Source organism: Boleophthalmus pectinirostris, unplaced genomic scaffold (genome assembly GCF_026225935.1).
Source record: "Boleophthalmus pectinirostris isolate CB_2022bp ecotype Guang Dong unplaced genomic scaffold, ASM2622593v1 HiC_scaffold_14, whole genome shotgun sequence".
NCBI lineage: Eukaryota > Metazoa > Chordata > Actinopteri > Gobiiformes > Gobiidae > Boleophthalmus > Boleophthalmus pectinirostris.
Genome location: NW_026571047.1, coordinates 18,080,943 through 18,104,488, shown reverse-complemented (window position 1 = coordinate 18,104,488; position 23,546 = coordinate 18,080,943). Strand labels below are relative to the sequence as shown.

At 36.0% G+C, this 23,546-nt stretch overlaps 2 protein-coding genes across 4 annotated transcripts; one reads left to right on the top strand and one right to left on the bottom strand.

Annotated features, from left to right (window-relative positions):
- Positions 1–299: 299 nt before the first annotated feature.
- On the bottom strand, positions 300–17,725 carry ttll6 (tubulin tyrosine ligase-like family, member 6). The gene is made up of 18 exons (XM_055150534.1): positions 17,670–17,725; positions 15,733–15,893; positions 13,857–14,008; positions 10,547–10,706; positions 10,100–10,135; positions 9,914–10,032; positions 9,536–9,666; positions 9,305–9,461; positions 9,089–9,232; positions 8,627–8,712; positions 8,038–8,263; positions 7,133–7,311; positions 6,360–6,548; positions 4,310–4,466; positions 3,116–3,370; positions 2,167–2,226; positions 1,653–1,788; positions 300–949 (listed from the first exon to the last, which is right to left on the bottom strand). Exons 4-18 carry the CDS (start codon positions 10,704–10,706, stop codon positions 675–677), a joined length of 2,310 nt encoding a protein of 769 aa, XP_055006509.1. The 5' UTR covers positions 13,857–14,008; positions 15,733–15,893; positions 17,670–17,725; the 3' UTR covers positions 300–674.
- On the top strand, positions 17,252–23,541 carry calcoco2 (calcium binding and coiled-coil domain 2). 3 transcript variants are annotated; one of them, XM_020918149.2, is made up of 15 exons: positions 17,252–17,406; positions 18,116–18,289; positions 18,377–18,479; positions 18,874–19,031; positions 19,592–19,717; positions 19,824–19,949; positions 20,017–20,085; positions 20,156–20,253; positions 20,366–20,423; positions 20,497–20,655; positions 21,105–21,293; positions 21,735–21,851; positions 21,927–22,128; positions 22,441–22,466; positions 22,830–23,541. In XM_020918149.2, the coding sequence occupies exons 2-15, from the start codon at positions 18,119–18,121 to the stop codon at positions 22,992–22,994; spliced, it is 1,767 nt and encodes a 588-aa protein (XP_020773808.1). In that variant the 5' UTR covers positions 17,252–17,406; positions 18,116–18,118; the 3' UTR covers positions 22,995–23,541. The 3 variants fall into 3 exon arrangements, with proteins under 3 accessions (XP_020773808.1, XP_020773809.1, XP_020773807.1); XM_020918150.2 differs by having other exon boundaries at positions 17,281–17,406; positions 18,108–18,289; positions 22,444–22,466; XM_020918148.2 differs by having other exon boundaries at positions 17,281–17,406; positions 18,108–18,289.
- Positions 23,542–23,546: the final 5 nt, after the last annotated feature.

Genomic DNA, 23,546 nt, shown 5'->3' with positions numbered 1-23,546 from the left:
CGGACGCAGGAGGCAGTAAAACTTTATGGCCTCTTTAGACAACATTTCCAGCACTGGCGGAGGAGAGACTTTCACTCAGTCAAACACCCGTTTTTGTTTAGTGAAAGTGAAGCACAAACGATAAGCAGAAATTAGCGTTATGAGCTGACTCATTTACAGTTAAATAATACCTCAATTTAAAAGGGATCAAATAATTGAAATTTAAAACAAAAAGTAAATACTGGGCTTCAGTGAATGAGAATTTTAATGTTATTTTTTTCAGAATAGACTTTGGTGAAAAACCAGCAGAGTTACTCCCATCATTTAAGCACCCTTTTATTAGTCCTGTATGAAGTGGTAGGCCTTCTTAACTCTCACCATCAAATATGAGGCTTAAACTGACAAGGTGGTGTGTTTACATTTCTTATCTATAATATTGACATATTTCACAGGGCCTGTTCACTTCCTTTTTGGCACATAGAGCTTAGTTTCATACAAATGTTCCCCTTTAGAGACTGTTATGTAAACAAAATGTCTGCCATCACACAGTGGATAGAAACATGTGAATCTCTTGCATTGTTGACATTTACTGAGACGAAACATGAGTCCAGATATAGCAGTCCTCCCTGTGTTTGTGCATTCACAGCTTTGGTCCATCTTCCACTTCCTTAATCCCCAAATATCTGTTTCTTTTCTCATGTGTCTGTCTGCGTATGTGGTTTCAGGCCTTTTCCGTGCGTCCCTGCTCGTTGGGAGGGGTTTTGTCGGACGGTTTGAGAAAAGCCAGGCCTCCGGACCAGGGGGGCCCGAGTGGAGATGACTGACAGGCTCTGCAGGGTGTCAGCGTCCTGGGTCATGTAGGGGCACCGTGTCCGGGCTTTGGGGATCTGGTTTACGAGCGGGATACTGGCTCTGGCGCGGATGTACGTGCTGCTCTTACTGTCCTGACGACCCAGAGAGAAGGTGCCCACTGCCACACAGACACAGGGAACAGGTATGAGCATTCAGTCAAATATCAGATACACAGAGGAGCCACAGGGACATAGGGAACAGGTACAAGTGTAGTGAAAGACAAAAGTACTATGGGGTTTTTGTGTTATTTAAAATGTAAAGCAAATAATGATATTTACTTGGTCGAAATATGAGAGATATACACATACCCTAACAAGATTACTGTGAAGACTATTCCAACATATTGGTATGATTTAATAATACTGACAGGATAAACCAGGACAAATTTGTAGTAAATTTATATATTGTTAAATGTTTAGATATTAGTTTAGAAAAAATATATATATTACATTTTTATAATTTATGATTATAATTAATAATTTATTAATTTTAAAGGGACTTAAAGATGTACCTGTCTCACTATTTGATATTTTTTTATGTTAATTAAATTACATATTTTTACTTTTATAGTTGTATCAGATTTAATAATATATTAACAATAATAATTAAACTTTTCAAAATAAACACTACAGGATACCAAATCCCACATAAGATAAATAGATAAATAAATAAAATTTTCAGTAGTGCATACATAAAATATTACATTGATATCATCTTGATATCATATGTGTATAAAATATGCATAATCATATTCAAATAATACAAAATGAATTCCATATTATTTCCCAACAATCCCCCAATCATGACAATAGTGAACTCACTGGGGCAGATCCTCTGGAGGCTGGGCGTCCCAGAGTCCTCTGGTCTGGGCTCAGACTCAAAGCCTGATGCATTCAGGGTCCTCTGTTCAAAAGTGGACCGCAGTAACCTCGGCTGGGTCATGTGGGACTGAATGAACTGCACAGTCGTAAAATTTAAAACATTATGGAGTTTTAATTCTCCCATCATCACATTTCATTATGTCTCTAAATTACAACTGAGGGCTTCTAATTTTGAGAGACCAAAATGAGATGAAAATCCCTACAGTAATAATACCTGAATCCTGTTTTTTTTTTTTTCATAATTTTTGTTTTTATTGTCAGGGAAGTACTCAATTTGACGTTCAGGATATTATTAATATTTAAAATGCAAGACATGGAATTGCACTATAATGGGTAGGTAGACTATTAGCTAGAATTAATTTACAAAACACTCAACTGCTATGACGTATACTCCCACTTCAGTCGTCTTTTGACTCTTGTTTCAGATAATACACAATAAGAAGTCTGTTTATACCTGATGTGAGAATGAACCTGGCTGCTGCCTTTTCTGGGAAACATGTAACAGTGAATCCACCTGAAACAGAGAGAAAAGCAATACATTTACATTTTATATTGATGTTTTTAAATAGTGCTGTAAAGTCTAATTTCACACTGTAAAGTTACAGAAAGCTGTTTAAGCCACATACAACCTATAGATGTATTGATTTAAAAAAGTGATTAAAAGAGATTAAAAATGAATATTTACATATCTACTGGTCTTGTTAAAAATGTAACAAAGGAAAGAGAAGGGCCAGCAATGAAGGCAAAATAATAACACCCAATACCAATAATACACCCACTACCAAACTAAACGGTGCTCTGGTCTCAATAACAAAGCAAATCAACAGCTCATTGGTGGTCTTCAGATCATATTCTTAGAAGGGGGAAAGAGACAGTTTTTTTTTATTGAGTGCATTGTCCATTGCCATGAAATATCTCTTAAAAAAAAAAAAAAAAGGAAAATTGCAAATGTTGGACCTGACCATTTCTACAACTGGCTAGACCCAACAACAAATCTGCATTTTTACAATATTTTGGCTGTCCCCATGTATAAAATATTATTAGCCTATAGAATGTTGTGAACCTCCCTCCCGAACCCAAACTTTGACTGTTGTGTTTTATGATTTACTGATATTCTTCTATAGTCTATTCGATAGTCTGTTGTCTCCTTCACAAAAGCACTTTTTAGTTTTTCTCAAGTTAAGTCTTGTTACTCTGTCTCTTAGTAAAAGATAAATACATAAAAAATAAAATAAACAAGTCATAATCAGTGGTCCCCACATTTGCAGTATATTCTCATGTCATTATTGTGTATTTGATCGACAAATGTGTTGCATAATTCCAATAATGTCAATGATATACTCACAGAAGATCATTTTATGTCCTGATCTTAATTCACATTTCAGTTGTAAAAGAGGCCTCACCTTCTGCTGCTGTGTTGAGTGCAGGGCCTGTGTGGGGGCGGGCCTGTTCTCTGCTGTGGCGCCCCCTGTCTGCTGTTGCTGTTGGAGCATGTGTTGGATTTGGTCGACTACCCCAAGGTCTTGCAACAGCCTCTTCCTCTCCAGCAGCCCCCGGATCCTCTCTAGCTCCTCCTCTGCCTCCCTGTCCTCCTGCCCCTCTCCTCCCTCGCCACTCACATCCACCAGGCCCATCAGCGCACAGGGGTTCTCTGCGAGCTGGGGACAAATACATGAACACAGTGCAAGAAAGTACCACCAGAAAACACACAATGTCAAGGTGTTCAGGTCCAGTGATTCCTGCATGTTTTTGTTCACTCTGGTTTGGGGGCACTAATGAAATACATTTGTTCATATATTTAACATAAGATAATATAAGAGGCATTAAGTATCCCATTTTTCGCAATTTATTGTCCAGCTTTATAACTAAAATATGACAACAGGGTATCACAAATGTCATCTTTTGCACTCATGAAAGATATATACAAAAGTTTATTTATAATTCAGTAACAAATTTTGCTCTATTTTTCTCTCGATTTTTACGACAGGAATCAAAACTGTCTCAGAAAAGGTTTAGCACCAAATGACCAATTACCAATAGTAAGCTTATTTATTAAAATGTGTTTTATTTACTTACACAAAAAAGTAATGATTTAAATAAAGTAGAAAAAGGAAGCTAAAAAAATGTGAGAAATTGTCTAGTTCATTATAAAGGAATTATAAAGCCAGTGAAACCTGAGTAATTTCCTGGTGCTAATCCATATTTTTCTCATAATATGGATGTTGTAATACCTACCAGTTGAGAAATAAGTAACAACATAAACTAACACAAAACAATAATGGCAGCAAATATGTTTAATTAAATTGGTTTAATTTCCTGTTTGTATGTATCCATGACTATCTGTTTACCATAAAGCCATTTCTGTCAGCGAACCTTTATAGCATTGTTTATTTTTTCTGGCTTGCCAATAAACCATATCTATATTTAAAACGGGATGCATGCAATAATAGTTATCTGCATAAAGACTATTGCAGCTAATTTGCATTGGACACGCGCACATTTACACTGGAGGGGTCAGTCAGACTATGAACTATTTATCATGCGGTGAGGGGCGGTTGGCTCCCTCTAGTGGACACAGATGAGACAGCAGTACTCACGGGTCCGGGCTCTTCGGCGGAGTTTTGGAGGTTGCTTTGACTCCTCCTCGGTCTCACTCTCTCTCCCGCGGTCTCTCCCTGTAAGTCCTTCCTCCGACCCACTTTCAGATCCCTCTCCTTCTGCTCCTGCTTCAGACGCAGCTCCTGCAACTGCTGCCTGTGATAACAACACAGTGTAGATGAGATATTCAAGCGTATTTTCTATTTGAGAAATGCAATAGGTGACATAAATCAGAATTGTTTTGGGCAATGTGCATGATGTATTTAATGTACATATGTTTTTTAATTTTCTATTTAAAAGCGAATACCATAAATCATCATACTGGCTGCTGAGCTGATTGAATTATAAACCAGTAGAATGTACAGTTCATAATTTCAACAGTATCACGATTATCAAGGCCAAAATAAAAATAAATTTAAAAAAATGAATAATTGTCATTTGAATATTATGAATAGGCTCCATATTTAAACAACTATTAGCACTTATACATTAAACTTAATAGTGCTTTATTATAAATGAAAACAACAATGATCCAGAAGAAATCCTTATGGACAAGTAGCTTTTTTGTGCACATCCTGGTGATACAATGTCACTAATGTCCTTTGGCAATTATCACAATGATATAAAATGTCCCACAAATGATTATTGCCTACCTTTTTAACATGATAAACTATATTATTATTATTATTATATATATATATATATATATATATATATATATATATTATTATTATTTATATTATATTGTTTATTGTCCCATCCCTTATAGAAACCAGGTTCATTCAGTGCAAGTGTCTTTTTATACTTTTCAAATGTGGCACTATTAAACATTAAAACACAGAAAGAGGGCTACATTAACTTTTTTTTTAGTTGGTCAGGGTGGATCAATAATGGTGCCTATAAAAACACAAATCAGTGCTCCTTTAATTAAAATGGTATTTGGCAGCACTGAGCCTGTTTAACGCCTTTAATGGGCTTCATTGGGATATTTCAGACAGTATATTTACAGTACTTCAGCGTTAAATACTGTACAGGATTCACTAAAAATGTGGAACGAGAGAATGGACAATTCTGCAAGTGTAAAGTTGTTGGGGAGGGTAAGTAGAGCAGTGACTGAGCCATGGAACAGTTTTGTGTCACTGCAACTGTATGCAAAACTTTTTAACGTTTCCTTGTGTTGTACTAAGCTTACATTTGTATGTTGCTTTTGTTTTGTTGCCAGCCTAGGGACTACACATATAAATTAGCTTGGTAAATATAATCCGGCATATTTACATTAGTTCAGTACCTATATTATGCTATTTTCTGATATCTGTTACAATGTTGTTTTCTCATGACAAACAGATCTAGAGTTGAATGTTTCAGTCACACTTGCTTAACACACAAATCCTGCATATTTAGGTTGAGTTCTTCTCTCAAACAGAAAACACTCAACAGAAACACTTGTGATGTCATGTTTTCCACTGTGTTTTTAAACTCTGTAAACCTTCTCTAGAATCATTTGGATAATTTCAGCACTGGAATTGCCAATTTCTACTGAACTAAATTACTGAACTACAGGTGGAAATTAACTCTAGTGTTACAACATGTTAGTGTTACAATGCATCTCTCCTGTTAAGGTTAGTGTATATTGTGCACTGTCCCTGTCTCATTAAATAAATAAACTAAACTAAAAGTAAAAGGAGCTGTTACTAACGAAAACAACTGCTTCATGACATCATAAGGTGGAATAGAGCATATGGAGATTTGGAGATGTAGACAGACTAATAATAAAGAATTACTCAAATGTGTGTGAATGAAACAAAACACAACTCCAGGTATGTTTTTGATGAGGTAACAACATTCCAACATGACTAGCTCCTCCCTATGAAATAAGAAAGTGTTTTATGTTGACTATGTTTCTGTTTTGTTCTGTTTTTGTTTGCCATAAGAATAATACATATTTGAATAATTACTAACATACAGTCCATCCTTGCTCCTCTAACACCAGGGTTTTGAGGTGTGCATGTCTATACAGTGGGCACCGTGAGTGTAATGCACGCCTTGTACCTGGCACACTCCTCTCTGGCCTTGGACGCAGCGGTTTCCTGAAAGAGCGAGCTGCTGTGTTTGAAGTACTTGTCATATTTCTCCCCTCCCTCTCGGGGGTAGATCCTCTTGAAGCCTCCCAGGTGTTTGGCCTCGTACTTCTCCATCTGCTCCACGGAGGCGGCTTGGCACTGGCGCAGCTCCTCTGACCTGGAAGTGGGGACATGGCTTTACTAATCTACAGACAATTAGCACGTCTTTGAGCACACGACCTTGTGTGAAAAACTCTTGGTTTGTGCAGGTATCTGTGAAGGCAGCACAGTTTTGGAAAAAAATGTAAGTTGAATTTTTTCAAGAAGTATTATGATTAATTTTATGATATACGTTTAAAAAAATACGATTATGTTGAGAACACACATTGCATTGCATTCAGTTTGAGAGAAGATTGAAATATGGATAGATAAACTAATCCAAGAATCACATGATGTGCTGTTCGTTTTACGAATAGCTCCCACAGTGCTGTGTTTTAAGTCTCCTCTTAAGACCCACTTTCATTCACTGGCTTTTAAAACAGTATGATTTCTGTGGTCTTTAGCCATTGAATTTTTACTTGTTTTAACTGTTTTTTTTATTACTTTTTTTGTTGTTGTTGTTGTGCAGCACTTTATAAACTGTCATGTTTATAAAGTGTGTTATTTAGAGAATAGTGGATTAGATTAAGTAAATAACTGTAGCCTTTGCAATTTGATAATTGCACCAACTCAGTTTAGATTACAATTGTGCAGTCCTAGTACCTGGCCTCTCTGGAGCGATTCTGTTGTAGCCTGTCCTTCACCCTGCGTCTCTCCTCCTTTGTGATCTTTCGGCGGTCACATGCTCCCAGGTTGATGAGGACCATGGTGTCATAGAGCAAAGCATCCTTCACTTCGCGATCCAGGTGAGAGTCAGTCGTGAAACTGGGGGAGTGATTGACCTGCACAGAAATGTTACAGTACCTTTTACGTAATTTACACTGTCTAAAAATAAATGTTTGACTATAACATTGACTTTAGGACAACAGAGAATAAAGAATTTCTTGGATAATATGACAATAATGTGCATATTGAAATATTTTACTGTAGAATTGTATCTGTTTTGAGTTTGGAGTGTCAAGCTCAAAATGCCATTTAAAATTATGACAAAGTATCAATTTAAGTAATGAAAGTCAATTAAGGTATTGATGTTATTGGAATCTGGGGGCCACTTAATTGCATAAATATGAATGTTTATCATCCTTATGTTTAGAAAAAAGCTGAAAATTTCCTAATGCTACAACTGCCCTGAAGCAAAGTTTTCTTGGATGGATTTTTTGACCCAGTGAATAACCACAGATGGACACACTTTTAATCAGGATAAAGGAGCGAGGGTGTTGCAATCAACAGTGTGACCACAAGAGGATGCAAAAACTGCACAAAACATTTGTACTGTATTTGGAAGTATATTGATGCTGGCATTATCTAAAAAGTCTAAAAATAAACAACTTAAAATTTCTACTTAATGATAATATCAAATTGCAGAAGAAAATATGTATTGATTAATAACTCAATATGTACTCAATAATACTCAATAATAGCTCAATATGGTAGCAAAAAAGCCCACACCAAATCCTGCTTAGACTATTTTCTTGATGCTATTGGTACATATAATAATAACCCCTCACCTCTAGGAGCCACGGCCTGAGCCTGTGATCGAGCAGGATGTCAAAGCCCAGAATTTCGAAGCAGGCGCTGCCGTTGATGTGGTTGGGGAAACAGGTGTGGTAGTTGTGCTTCAGGATCGGATGAGCTGAGATCAGGACTTTAATTATAACATCTTCAATGTCATTCCACATTTTTTCTGTGTTGCAGCTCATGGCCTCAAGATGCTTATTCAAGGTGGATAACTTTCTATAAAACAACAGAAAGAGAAATCTCAGACAGTGGGCAAGATTATAGCATTTTCCTAGAAATATTTATAGAATAATTCACAAATCTTTGACTTAATAATGAATCATTTGTATTTATAAGTAAAGAAAATTGTCCCACATTCACAGCCAAATACCATCTTATTTGACATTTCTATTTGACACCTCAAGATCAATCAGTAGCAATCAGTAATTCAAAACTAAATATTCTATCTTTTGAATGGTAAAAAGTACTCAAAATGGTGTCCCTAAAGAATAAGATGAATCAAATGATTAGAAATATATGTTTTCATAATTCCAGCAATGATATTGTCAGTGGTTTGTACAATTACAATGTACAATGTACCTTTTACTCCCAGTGTCCTCATCACGCACAAAGTTTTCACTGTGTTTGTTTATTGAATAGTTGGTTAGATGCATGCACACATCTTCCTGCCAGTGGAAATACAACACAATCAAAAAATAAGTGAACTGACAAATTTAAACATTTTAACCAACTAAATACACTATACATATTCAATAGATTTCTGCAGCGACTTATCCTTATTAATGTTTTTAATCAGACAGTCTGTGGCGTAAAGTCAGTGCCATTTGTTGCCTGTTGCAGCCCTTTATTTTATGTTTATGTTTTATGTTTATGTTTATGTTATACTGCTGTAAAGAATAATAATTTATGCCAATCTGTTGTTTCTTTTTGACCATGGTGGACAAAATTGAACTTTGGGTCAATATAGTCTTTTCTTAAAAATGAGACACACTGCAAATTATTACAATGCAGCAAGATATTAAATAGTAGATATTGACTTACCACGTTGTTATGAGTTGGCTCATTGTATTTTGTGGTACAGAATCGGGCCAGACCCTCTTTAAACATGAATATGCTGAAAGGGTCACATGATGTTACCAGGACATAGATACGCAGGTCAAATTTATAACCGTCAATTATCAGTGGCTGTCGAGGAAAAAATAAAATTTAGACTTAAAACATTTCAGATTAATTCAAGTTTTTTTTTTTTTAACTTACTTTAGAAATGTAAACTTGGCAGATCATATGTTCCCCAGGCTGTATTTCTTTACTTGCTTTGGTGATGAAGATGCCTTTGCCTTGGCACCCGGTGTCTGGCTTACAAATGTATGTCTTGTTCTTTTTGGCCCTGGTGAAAGCTTGGAAGTCACTAAAACTGCAGAGTGCAACATGGTCAGAAAGAAATAAAGACAAATCTTAACTTAGCATGTTAAGTTAGTACAAACTGACTCAGCAGGAAGGCACCATGTTCTCGGGAAGATATTGTAGTCTTTGGGGAAAAGTTTAAGCATTCGGTTCAAGTTTCTTGCCAAAAGGTCTTTGCGACAGATTTCACTCATTCCAGGAAAATGGTTGATTTTCTGCAAAAAAGAAAGTTATTAAGTTGTTGTAGCATTTTTAGCTGTTATGCATGCTATAAATTGCATAGTACAATTTGGGGTTCCTCAGTGTTCCTTAAACTTACTCTAAACAGACAATTTATTTATTTTTTATTTTACTTAATTTTTTTTACAATGGCAACATAACTTTCTGATTTTAACTTCCATGATATAAAAGTCATGTGATTGTTGATTGTATACTTTATGCACTGATCTTAGCAGCAATTACCTGATAGCGTTTCATATCTTTAACGCGGTCCAGAGACACCGAGAAGTCAGTCCAAAACAGGGTCCAGTCCTCGCTCTCTGCTGCCTCCCGAAGGCCATAGCGCCTAGCTGCACGTCGAACTGAAAACACACAAATTTAGCGCTATGCTTGTATTTATTCAAGTGAAAATCTTAAGTTGTAACATACCACTTTCATATTTACAGTTTGTGAGGTTGATCCACAGTCATCTGAAAGAGAAGAAGAACAGAAGGACAGACATCTGCTTTGCTGCAAAACCCTACATGTGTTATCTACAAACAAACAATACATAAAGTAATAGAATAAAGGTGTACTATGTAACTTTTCTGGTGGAGATTTTTTATTTTGTAATGTTCCACAGAATAGAATGAAACCTTCTATCTCCTTGGAAACAAACAGTTGACGCCACCGGGCCAAGTTACAAGTCAGATATTTAAGAGCATTACAACACTTATGGTTGTGTGAATGCCTGATGGATGAGTTTACTGTGGAACATTCCAGGCAAAGCAATAACATCTCCATGGACACGCCACCAGAAAGGTCACATGGTTCACCTTTAACTATACTTAAATCAGATGTAGATGGCTTATTTGAATAGAAATAAAGTAGTAAAATACCTCTTTCTGGTCTTCCTCTTCTTCTTGGGGACCAGCGGAGACGTGGCGGTGCATGTTTCTGTTTGGCTGTGGTTCCCTGAGGCCTCTCCCTGCTCTTCAGATACTTTACACGGAGCTTCTTCATCATTGTTGTTGAGATTGTCCACGGGTAGACCCATCTTTGATAGAAAAAACAACCCCTTTTAGTGGTTTATGGGGGTAAACCAAGCTGAAGAGGGGTAATGACAGCATGGGGAGATAGCAGTGGTAAATCTAATTAGTTAAAGTGCTCATATTGCTCTATTTTCTGACCTGTGTTATAATGTTGTCTACTCATCACATGTTTAACACACAAGCCATGATTATTAAGGTTCTTCTCTCAAACAGAAAACACTATGGCACTGGTAATACAAGAAGTGTTCCACTGTGCTTTTACACTCCATAGACCTTCACTAAAATCATTTCGATAATTTCAGCCCTGGAATTTCCCATCTCTACTGAAGTAAAGGTAAAAGGTAGCTGTTAACTAAACTATGACATCTCAAGGTGGAGCAGAGCATTTTGAGCTTTGGAGATGTAGACAGACTAATAACAAAGGGTTACTCATACATGTGTGAATGAAACAAAACACAACTCCATTTTTTGATGATTCTAACATTCTAACATGGCTTAAAGCTCACAAGAATATTTTTTTTGTTATGTAAGACCTTTAATCATTTATAAACCAGTCTGCTCCCTCGAGTTTAGGCTAAGTCGGAAATGGAATCGACAACACTGAAATGCAGAGAGAGTTGTCGTCAGCCAACTTAATTAAGTCTCAGTCAACATAATTATTATTTAATTATTTGGTATATATTTTACACCAGACAAACTGCCTCTAGGGGATACCGATTTACATGATCAGAATGGCACATATTCATTCTATGAGGATAGAGGGATTTAAGCCCATAACCTCTCAATCACAACAAATTAAATAACAGCACCACATCTTGGCCTGTCATCATAACCAATTTTGAAGCATGATATATTGCTACAGAGAAATACTGCAATAAACGAGAATATTCAAATTACGTCATGCCACTTACACAAAGCAGGATTATCCCAGTAAAAAGACTGAGTTGCAACAAATAAATAGCAATGTGAGCGAATAATCAGCCATAGAATTTATTTATTTAACCCTCTATAGCTCAAATCCCTCCTGTTGCAAATAAATATATTGTTCCAGCTTTCATGTATTGAACAATAAGCTAATATAGTAATTATTGTGACAGACCACATTCATTTTATTCAGTAGCCTTGTCTTCTCTTAGAGTGATTACCTTTACAAACCTGAACTGACTAAATGTTCACATGCTATTTTGTATCCATGGGTATCAGAAAGAAAATTAACACTGTTGCCAGGACAAATAACAAATTAAACAAAATATTAAATCTTTGGAATGGGAAAAAAAACATCAAAGGCAAAAACCCATGAATAGATATCAAATAGTTCACCTAGATGCAGATATAAATAAATAGCGTGCTTCTTACTCACAGCCCTCTCAGTATTGCATATCCCACTGTTTGTTTCTCATAGCCCTGTGTAGCTTTAATTAAACTCGTGTTATCTTCATTACATTAGTGAACAGTTATTACATGCTGCGTTTATCATGGTACGTGCTGCGGTTTCTCACAATGAAACTCAGTCAGACAGAACCACTAACATGCTGTAATGGCACACACGGACTCATGTTTCCCGTTTCCATTTCTCTCATCAGGCGAGTGCTCCAGCTCCTGTCAGCACCTGTCAGCACCTGTCACACTCAACGCATTCAAGGCTCATTGTGGCAGGACTGATACTAATACCAAGACAGGTGGGACAATAGAAAGTGGCATTTGATGTTGGCAGAGCAATGAAAAGCAATAGAGGCTTGATGCTATATAGGCTTCTTGATGTTTCTTAGATAATGTTAATACAATTTTATGTTTATTGATAATTACTATAAAGATAACATTTGTTTTTGATATTATGATCCATATCTTCAGATACATATTGAATTCTGAGAAAACTATATCGTTGGATCCTTAGTTTCAGTGTCAGTGGTACATTGTTTATCATTATATTTGCTGTAACCATACACTAAAATAAGCTGTTTCTACTGGCAGTAACAAAGAATTGCATGGGTTAAAAAGTTCACAAGATGTTAGAGTTATTTTTTAGTGAAGTGAAATAAAATTATTTAATTGACATTTTGTGCCAACTCTCCCAAAGACAATGGACAGCACTTGTCATGGCAGTGTCTCGGCAGCGCACCTCTGGGTCCTATCTAGTGTCTTGTGGGTTAAGGTGAGGTCAAGTTAATTTGTGATAATGACTGAGATTGAATACTTGAAGGGGGTGGCTCTAAGGAGGGACATCCCAGGCCCGCAGTGGGAGGTGGTGGTGCCAGGTAACGCATATTTGATCTGGATAATCCTGGCCCCGAACCACTGCCTTTGCACTGGGTTTGAGACGCTCCACTGACCTAAGCGAGGATACAATTACAAACAACAATTTCTCAGGCTCTCCCTCACTGCAGCAGTTACACCTCCGGACACCTTTTGTACAATGTGTCTGTCGCAAACAAAAGAGACAGTCAGGGAGACTTATGTTGTTGTAAATATAAAATGTCACACACACAAACAGCAAATCAGTCACACCAAAGCTAGGCTCTCTCTCTGTTTATCATTTAAAGATCTCTCTTTATAGTTTACAGATTTTTCAAAAGATTTTTAAACAAAAAAATTTGTTAATTGTGACAAAACTAAAACCTACTTTCTTCACCATACACTCTTTTACTCAAACTTTCTTTGCTCAGTTTGTTTAAAAAGCAAAATAGAATAGAGAATAAAAGAAAGTGAAGGAAGTATTTTCCTGGTCTGGTAAACATGTTCAGACATGGATTGCTAATAATTCTGCATAGCTACTGAACCTTTTCACTAATTACAATTTCATATTTTAACTTGCATTAAAATAATTATTCCAAAAGAACAATTATTCCAAAAGTCTAATCATTTTCATACTTCAACTATGTTTGTGGTGTCTCACCTAAAATCAAGCTCTCAAAATCAAGTGCTCTCAAAGAATAGGTTTTGATTGACTTATCAATACTCAACAAACTAGACTACCCACTTTTAGTTTAAAATACTATTTTTATGTGGGCAAATTAAGTAACCTACCATAATATGTAATCACAGCTTCACATTTTAACTAAAGACAGGCCTTTTTCTGTGTCAGATAGCAGCATTCTTTTTCCTTTACATAGTGCATTGATAACAGGGAGTTGCTCTGATAAAGAGGCCACACTCACCTGCTCTGTTCGGCCTACATTTGGATCGTCCAGTGTGTCCACGGATGCCTCAGACTCAAAACCTTTCACTTCAGAATTGCTTCAAGATGCTTCCACTGTCCTCTGTAGTTGAACCAGTAACCCACATTTCAAATGTTACAAGCTCCTGGATCCTACAAAAGAAGAGTAAATTTATATCTCACAAGGATGTCTTAATGAGATTGACACTGAAGAAACTTGTTCCAGATCTGGTGTCCAATTAAAAACTGCTGAGACAAACCTGATCTGTCGTGACATGAAGCTCAGATAATGAGCAGGAGAACTCAGCAGGGAGTTAGAGGAGAGCAATAATCCCCCATATTTGTAAACTGAAATTGGAGAGGTGCATCTCAGCACCTGGGCCTGCTACATTTAAATCTCTGCTGAAAAGACAGCGCTCTGAGCCAACAGGCAGGACATGGATCTCCTGCCAAGCTACAGAGGGCCACTGTTAATTGAATTGTGCCGCTGTAACAAAGGCATTAGTGCAATTAAAGTGGAAAGGTTGTTGTAGATAATCTTAGCTGAAATAAAATCAGATAAACACTGAATGATAATCAGGGTAAGGATATAGCCTGAGGTAACCAAGTCTGATGTGGTGTGATCTGTGCCAATTACAGCAATCAGCATTAATTAGTCATAAGTCGCCAATCTTACTATGTATCAGATTTAGCTGTGTTTTTCTCCACCTCCATTATGATTTTCCAGTTTCTAAGCATTCATTTAGCGTTCATTGTTGACACTGAAGAAAACATATGGTAAGAAATAACAATTTGGATACAATAGAGATATTAGACTTTCAATAGAAAGCAAATTTTATTGAACAAAAATTATATGTTAATTGTCCAATTTTTTAACACAATTGCTGGGTTTCAGATGATATCACCACATTCCATAGTCCAATAAGTTTTAATGCAGATGGAGGGCAGCTAAAATTAACATGGCTAGAAAGCAGATTTTTGTAATAATACACGAAGTTAATGAGTTTAGTCACTAATAATAATACCCAGGTTCAACATATGTGAATTTATGTTTTTATAAGAGTAACTGTAATCAATTGGGAAATATGGCTCTTGTCCCCCATCTGAGAGTAACACACATCATATCTAGAATCTGAAAAGCACCAATATAATCTTGCTTTATTTCTATCAGATAGTTGTGTTTCCAGGAAATGTCACAGGAAACACAAAGGCTAAACTAAATACTTTTTCACTTTAATCATCAATCATGACTGACCAGCCAACATGGAGAATGGAAAAGGAGTGTCACAGAATATAAAAAAGTAGTGTCGTGAGCTGCTCAGTTTTACAAAAACACTAACTACACTAACTAAGCTTTTAGCCTAATCTATGATCTGCTTTATCGTGGGGTATAAAACTCCTGCAATTGAGAAATGTGGTTAAAGGTAGCCACTTTTTGTATTGTTAACTTTTCTAGGGCCATTTCTTCATAGTGAAAAAGTGTTATTAACTATTGATTATAAGCTACGTTATATTCATTAGGCTACTACTAGGCAGGCTTCATGTTAATGAAGCCCTTCTAAAGCATGTTTACCTTGTTTATGTAGCTGTTAATGTAGCTATTTTTCGACATTCATTGTAGATCGACCGAGTAATTCATGAAGATGCCCACTTACCAGTAAAAGAAAGTCCATAACTCGATAAGGAGAAAAAAAACTTTGAAGAGAAGCTAACTCAACTCATTGAAAATTAGCCTTACCGAGGCTCACGCAGTGCTCACGGCGAGCAGCGTGAGTGCCCGTTGCTATGGTAACGGAATGCTGACTTCGACTATCTATATTTAAGCAAAACAATTGACCTTTTCATTCATTTTAAACAACATAAACATAAAACTTTACCAAATGAAAAGTGTCCTGGATGTTCTGCAGTCAACATACGAGCAGGAGTCCCTTTCTATCGACGCTGGCTCAATTCACGACGCACTTCGGCGCTCTGCGGCGCGCATGTAAACAGTGAACTCCATTCACACGACTTCACCTTTGGCACTTCAGCCTTTGACCTATCAGAATGCTCAGTTTTAGATTTTAGATATTTATTTGATTAATTGCCTAGGCTTTTCTCTCCCAAAAGTGAATAGTTTTTATTTTATTTAATCAATAGGAAATAATATGGTTATGGTGCAGTGTTCAGAGCTGGGGTTAGGCCTACATGGATTTCAGGTTTAGAAAAAAACTAAATACTATTTGAATATAATATGTCCTTTGCAGTTGTTATGGACAAAATGCTATATCTCTTGAAGATAAATAATGAATCAATTTGGGTATGTATGTCCCTACCACATCTTGCTCCATTTCCCCTGAATGTTAGCACCAAGTTTACACAGCCTGAGATGACCAGAGGACACATACTTTTCAAAGTGAGAAGGTGTGTTCAGATGTGCTTGATCTGATTGGCATTCATATTCACCTGCGTTTGTCACTTCCTGACAAGATTAGCAAGCAAAAGGGAACAGAAGTATAAGTTATCATAGCTGTCATATAAGTTTTTCTTCTTCCCACTCCTTTTCGAGAAATGTGCTTTTCTGTTGTTTACACTGTATATGTAGTATACATGATTATTGTTTCTCTCTTGGCACAAACTCGAAATAAAAACGAATCAATCAAAAAAGTATTTACACTGAAGTGTCTTTCTAACAAACCAAATGAGATTTAGTTACAAGACCAAATGTGCTTCTAAAAGATAAACTAATCACTATTTTAATTTAATTAATCATAATCAGTATTTTCCTGTAGGGGTCTGGTCTCAGGTAGAAATCACATTCATTTACACAAATACAGAGTGAGAGAAATCTTTCCACGATCTAAATTTCTATCACATAGTTAATTGTGCTTTTTCAATTAATGGAGGATTTAGATACCCGTATCATAAAAAAAAATGCTAAGTAGGCTTATAATTATCAATATAGCCTACTATCAAACAGATTCATTTGTTCCACTTTCCTCCTAATCCCTAATTCTGGCATGAAGAAAAAAAACCTGGACTGTCAGGTGCTGGAAACAAACTTGAAAACCACGGCAGTAAAGAATAATGGCTCCCCCTTGCGGCAATGAGAACAGTTGCGTGCCAAATTCCATGCCGTTAATGCAAAAATCCTAATTTAATAAGAGGAAATGTTATTAGATTTACCTGCAAGCAGCTGTATTTCACCATATGTAATATAATGGGTTATTTAGACTTGCCACTACATGACGGCCCCGTAAACTGACAGCTGGTTGCCGCAGATAAGTAGAAAACATTTAAACAACATTTAAGTTTTATCCTTGTTTGGGTGAAATTAAACGAATTAATATTGTTCCATAAAATCATTAATAAAACACAAACAAGGATAGGGCGTTACTTAGTATCTTACAATGTTAGTGGACCTATACCACGCAGGCGTTTGAGCCAGAATAATTATACTTAAGAGAGAAGTCTTGTAAGTACGAGGTCTACTTGAACGCACCATTCAGTTCTGCCAAAGCGTGGGGAACAAATTTTGCGCCTGTGGGGATCCGACAAGAGACTGCGCACATGTAAGTTCATGACTATATACAATTCGAACTATTTTAAAATATAACAAACATGTATTTAGTGAAACGTTAAGGTTGAAATATGATTTTGCTACGTGTCTATCTACTTTCAGTTTCTTTATTAGCCTACTATTTTATTGCTTGTAGCCTTATACTTACACACAAAAATGTGCACATTTTTAGCTGTAAAAGTGAGTGTAAATACCTCATGTCACTAAACCATGCTTTTATGAGAATGAAAACTTTAATATATTCTTTTCACATACCTGACGAACATACTGTGGATAAACAGGAAGCATGATTCAGGAAGAACTGGTTGTTGTTGTTGTGTTTTTTTAGGCTGTGTGAGAATAAACTTACATCAAATTTGAGAAAACACTACAGCAAAGCAATATAGTCTATAGTGAAGTTACGTGAGTTGAGAGGTTTCAAATAAGGGCATAAAGAACACGTATTATGCATTTCTGTTACATTGTAATCTCACTTATGCCAATCAAGAAATGTAAAAATACTTATAAACTAAAGGGACAAACTTTGCCAAAGATCCATGGCTCTGTTGTGGGTGATATGAAATTCACCCAATTCTAATTTGAAGCCCACTCTCTGGGCAAATTTGATCAAATGTTAACACACTTAGGAACACTAACTACAAGTTTCTACTTGTTTAACTTAAGTTTTGTTTTTATACATTTCTAATACTTTAGTTTTTCAGGCCATGGACAGCTCAATAGAGCCTGCCTCTGTGGACCCCACAGCAGCCACCTTTTCACAGGTGGTCTTCACTGATGTCCCACGCTCTTACCCTACTTCCACTGACGTCACCTGTAACTACACAGTCACCCCCATGTTTCAGCCCCATAGTCGGGACTGGGTTGGGATTTTCAAGGTTAGCAAGACAACAACAGATTCACTACATTATTACTTTTATTGTTTTGTATCTAATGTGTTGTATAATTTGCAATCTTTTTTTCAGGTTGGGTGGAGTTCTGCAAAAGAGTATCATACTTTTGTGTGGGTGGAGCCATGTCAAGACACAGCAGGGCAGAAGGCTCTGACGAAACAAGCTGTTTTCAAGGGTGAGAGAAGGTTTAAGTCTGTTTTTTATTTAAACACACTCTCACTTTTCTATGTGTACAGTAAACATATATAGTACGGTATTAACTTTAATGTGCTTTATATGTCTCTGTTCGAGCTATGATTTGTATTATTGCAAGAACTCTATTAGGGACCAAACAAGGCGAACATACAAGGGAATGTGATATTTTACTCAAAGATTCATTATAATATGTGGTTTGTAATATCAACATACTTAGGGATTAAGTCTAAAACACTTAATATAATCTTCTGAGCAATTCAGTACAAAGATTAACTTTATTTTCTTTTAATAAACAAAAGTCTGTTTCTAATAAAAAGGGTCAAAGTGAGTACACTAAATATGTAATGGGCCAGCTATAAATATGTTTCTTCTAGATTACTATCTGCCCAAAGATGATGAGTTCTACCAGTTCTGCTACATCGACAGTACAGGACAAGTGCGAGGAGCCAGCACACCTTTCTGTTTCCTAAACCCTGGAGATCAAAATCTGGACAACAGCCCTGAGGATGACCTCCTAGTGATTACAACACAGGTACTATATGATACTGTAAGTCTATTTGTAGGGTTCAAATGATATCTAAACATTCTATTCATGGGTTTCAGTTTCCAGTTACAGGTACCGTTTTGAGGACTTTGGACCTTTTGAAAGATAAAATGTTTAGTTTTGAATTGTTAAGTGCTATGGAATTTTTTCATCACTCTGAAATCCGTAGCCAGGCAGTTGAATAATTAAGATGTGTGAGAGGTGACAAGACAATATAAATGAATTATTATTTACTTTATTTTAATACTACGACTGCTCCATAACATCACAGAGTGTCCCATTATCACATTGTAGAGTCAAATACATACTAGTGCAATGTGATTGCCAAAAAGAATTTGCACAACTTTGCCCTGATAAAGACTCGTGTGTGATTTGAAACAAATTGGCGTATATAAACCAAACTTCAAAAACAGGGTGCATTGGACCTCTTACTTTTTTGTCTATTCAGATGCAAAAATTGCATTTTTATGAGACCAATGTCCATGTTCTTGTATCTACTCCAAGGTAAATAAAGATTTATATTGACTTAATCTGTTTTGTTGAATCAGGAACAAGTTGAACAAAGTGTCCGTGAAAAGGCTGAACTGATGAAAGAGCTGGAGCAGATAAGAGCGGAAAATGAAACTTTGAAAAGTGATTTACTAAAAGAGAGACAAGAGGTTGAGAACTGCAAGGTAGGAATGTTGTGCATCATAGAAGTCTTTGTTTAATAAATACAGTACAGTTTACATACACATTTTAGTTTTACTTTCATTATGAGGTTTGTGGTCTATTTTGAAGGGGCTGAACATACGGAAAGAGCAAGACTGGAACACCCTAATGGCGGAAATGGATCTTATCAGGGAAGAAAGAGATCAACTCAAAAGAGATGTACAAAAGCAAACAATGGAAATGGAAAGCTTAAAGGTCTGTTCACAGTGGTAGCATTGTTTGAGTCAATGCATGTTCAAAATGACATTTAATTGTGATTTAGGGTGAGATGACAAAAGCCCAACCACAAAGAAAATATAGCTTGGATTCTGCTGACCCTGTAAAACAAAATGTAAGCTTTGTTTTTCACAATTAAAACTACATGTGTTAGACTTTTCAAATATAATTTCTTTAACACACAGGACAGATATGAAAAAGCACTGAAAAAAATTAAAATGCTGAAGGAGGAAGTAGGCAAACTGAAGGACATTAATGAAGCTCAAAAACCAGTGATATCTGAGTAAGTCAACATTGTGTTTTTTATTTTTATTTTATCTTACTGCCATACGTAAATTTTGCTTTTCCAATCACCTTTGAATACTAGTAAAAGAATAACAATATTTTTTGTTCAGGCTCAAAACAAAAGAAAAGGAGTTTTTAAGAGCGCAAGACGACCTCCAGCTCTTAAAGGTGAAAATAAGCTCCCAAAAGATTCATATTTGTGTTTTAAAAACTTTTAATAACTTGAAAATACTGTCTTTAGGTTGACCTACAGCGCACAGAAACTGAGAAGCAGAGAATAAACACTGAGCTACAAAACTTGCAAAGCAGAATTCAGCAATTAGAAGAGGAAAACCTGGAAATGCAAAGGAAATCATATAAGCAGGAGTCAGTTCAAAATGGTCCTGTAGACGATTTGAAGGTGAAGGAATGTTACTATTATAGTCATTTTTAAGTCAATTTACAACTTAAATTGTACAAGATCAATAGAGCTCAATGCTTTTTGTGTGTAAAAAATGAAAATAAATCACACAGAACCAAAAAAACAAGGTACATAGTATATCTGAGATGAATTAAGAGTTATTTCTCACATAGACACAGACTGTAAAAAGTCAATAAGGGGTTACCACTCCTTCTGAAATGGCATTAGTTTATCCTTTAACAAATATCGTATTCTCTCTAGATGTAAAGTATTAGCAAGGTCCCCTAGCCACATTTTAGAGCTTGGTACTGACAGTCCCTTCTATGACATTAAAAGTAGTTTCTTTGCAATAATAATATCTATAGGAAATAAACAGTTTTGAGTGGAATGTAACTTATATTATGTGATTATACAATACAAGTGTTTTAACTTCAACTTGTGTGATTTAGGTAAAGTGTCAGGAGCTTACAGGTGAGCTGCAACAGGCTCAGAGAGTATTGGCAGCAGAGAAGGAAGAGTCCAAAAATCTTAGAAGACGAACAGAAGCTGTAGAGGTGGAAATTTCAAAAATAAAAGAAAATCTGCACAATATGACGGCGTACAGTGCAGATCTGGAAAAGAAGAATGACAAATTTCAGGTACAACACAGAAGATAATTAACTACGCTAGAGAGCACTGTGCTAATTAATAATGCACATTACTTTTCTAAAACAGTAACCTCATCAAGAAACATACCTGGAGTTGTGTTTTTTTTTCATTCACACATGTTCGAGTAATCCTGGTTTATTATTAGTCTGTGTATATCTCCAAAGCTCAAAATGCTCTCTTCCATCTTGTGATGTCATGAAGCAGTTTTCAATTTAACAACTACCTTTTACTGTTAGTTCAGTAGAGATTGTAATGTAAACATGTGTGAATGAAACAAAACACAACTCCAGGTATGCTTTTGATGAGAAAACAATGTTATAATATAGATCAGAAAACAGCGTGTTACGGACCCTTTAATATTGCAAGATAGGGCCTTTAGAAATAGTGGTATTTGTCTAAAAAGCCTGTAAGATGAACCATTATATTTTCAGATTCAACTAAGGGAGGCCCATGAAATCATTGCTGAAAAAGATGCCTTGAGAGAAGACCAAGAACATGTGATTAAACTTGACAGACGTGAGAAGGAAGAGCTTGCTAAAGAAAACCAGGTTCGTTAACAGGAAATGACTAACCACCATTGCCTCCTTGACAACTTATTGAGCATTAGGGTTTCTGTGCTTCAGGCCCTGAAAAGAGATATTGAGGAACTGCGCAGAGCTTTTGTAGAACATCCTCGAAATGTGGTGGAAAGTATGTATGACGAGATCAGACCAGAAGCAGAAGAAAACACGCCACAACTGAACCTGGACTATGAACAACCCAATTCAACAGAGCGGTCAATCCCATCTGAGGGCCATTATGAAAATATAGATCAGCTTCAGTCAGGTAGTTATCCCTGTTTACTGTCTACTACAAATATTGTCTATAATATCTGTACATGTTATTTAAAGGTGCCCTATGTTACATTTCTGGTAGATTTTCTGCTATCTACTTGTTACCGTGGAGATGTTTCACAGTATGGAATGTTAATAATAATCCCTTGAAATATTTAATATTTAATGCCATACTATGGAAAATTCAAGACAAATAAATCTCCATGGAGATAATAGTGACTGCTCCTTAACCAGAAAGTGACATAGAGCACAATAGATGAACTTTAGATTTCAAAGCAGTAATTTGTGTGTCCAATTTTTGCAGCAGACACAGAAAACATACAGGAAGAGGTAAGATTTTGTATCTTTTTGTGTGTAAAATCAAGTTAAAATAATATGGGTGTCATCATTATAATAAGAGAAGTCTATTTTGTACTGATAAGTTACTGTGAACATGATGCAGACTATCTGGAAATTAAGTCGGGTTTACTCCTATATCATTGTTAATTCTTTCAATTAATGGAAAAACTATTATTCCCTAAAACTTCAAATTAGGAAGTATACATTTGACTCTTTAGATTTTGAAAAGGGTTTAAAGGAGTAAACTGACACAACTCACATAACGGGCAGTGTCCAATTTATTTCTAATGTGGATTTAAAACATAATCCGTCCCATATTTTGTTACCATGTGGGCCTCTCTATTTTTACCTCAGGAGTGCATGGTGTGCTGCTACTGCCAGGAGCTTTTCCCAGGAATCACCCAGAATGAACTAGAGCAGCATGAACAGAGCCACCGCGTTTGCCCCTTCTGCACCTTCATTTGTGACGACATGGAGCAGAGAGAGTTCGAAGACCACGTATACGGCCATGAGTTGTAACAGCAGCAAAGCTTTTACTGCCATATTTGTAAATATTTTAACCTAAATTATAATAAGGTTGTCTTTTCATTCCATAGAAGTAAACTGTATGTATTTTTCCCAATAAGGACAATCTATGAACCACACTGTGGAGTTAGGGTATTATGAGATATAACTTTCTCATGTAAAGTCAAGCATGTAGCACCTACATAAAAGGTGGAAGTTCAAAGCTATGCATTAATTTCGATTTTAAACCAAACCACCTGTTTGTACCTGTACCGCGGAGTTATTTTTATCAATCACACAAATTAAAAGTTGTTTTCTGTCAGCAAATTAACCTGCTATCAAAATGAGTTAAAGTTTACATGTTGTAATTATTATATTGTTTATGGTGAAGATGCAGGAAACATCTGTATGGCCTTTTTATTAGAAAGAATTTTGATGAAGCAATAATGATTGTGTAGCAGCATGAGACAAAATGTATTCAAACAGCCATGTATTATAATAATGTATCTGTATAATAACACAGCTGTAAAATTATAAAGTTAAAATAAAACATCTGAATGAACTGAC

Coding starts and splice junctions, on each gene's coding strand:
- calcoco2 (XM_020918149.2), top strand. CDS start 18,119: ATGGACAGCTCAATAGAGCCTGCCTCTGTGGACCCCACAGCAGCCACC. Junction 18,290..18,376: donor ACTGGGTTGGGATTTTCAAG/GTTAGCAAGACA, acceptor TCTTTTTTTCAG/GTTGGGTGGAGTTCTGCAAA. Junction 20,424..20,496: donor ACGACCTCCAGCTCTTAAAG/GTGAAAATAAGC, acceptor TACTGTCTTTAG/GTTGACCTACAGCGCACAGA.
- ttll6 (XM_055150534.1), bottom strand. CDS start 10,706: ATGGGTCTACCCGTGGACAATCTCAACAACAATGATGAAGAAGCTCCG. Junction 7,312..8,037: donor TCAGGCCGTGGCTCCTAGAG/GTGAGGGGTTAT, acceptor ATTTCTGTGCAG/GTCAATCACTCCCCCAGTTT. Junction 950..1,652: donor CCTCCAGAGGATCTGCCCCA/GTGAGTTCACTA, acceptor TCTGTGTGGCAG/TGGGCACCTTCTCTCTGGGT.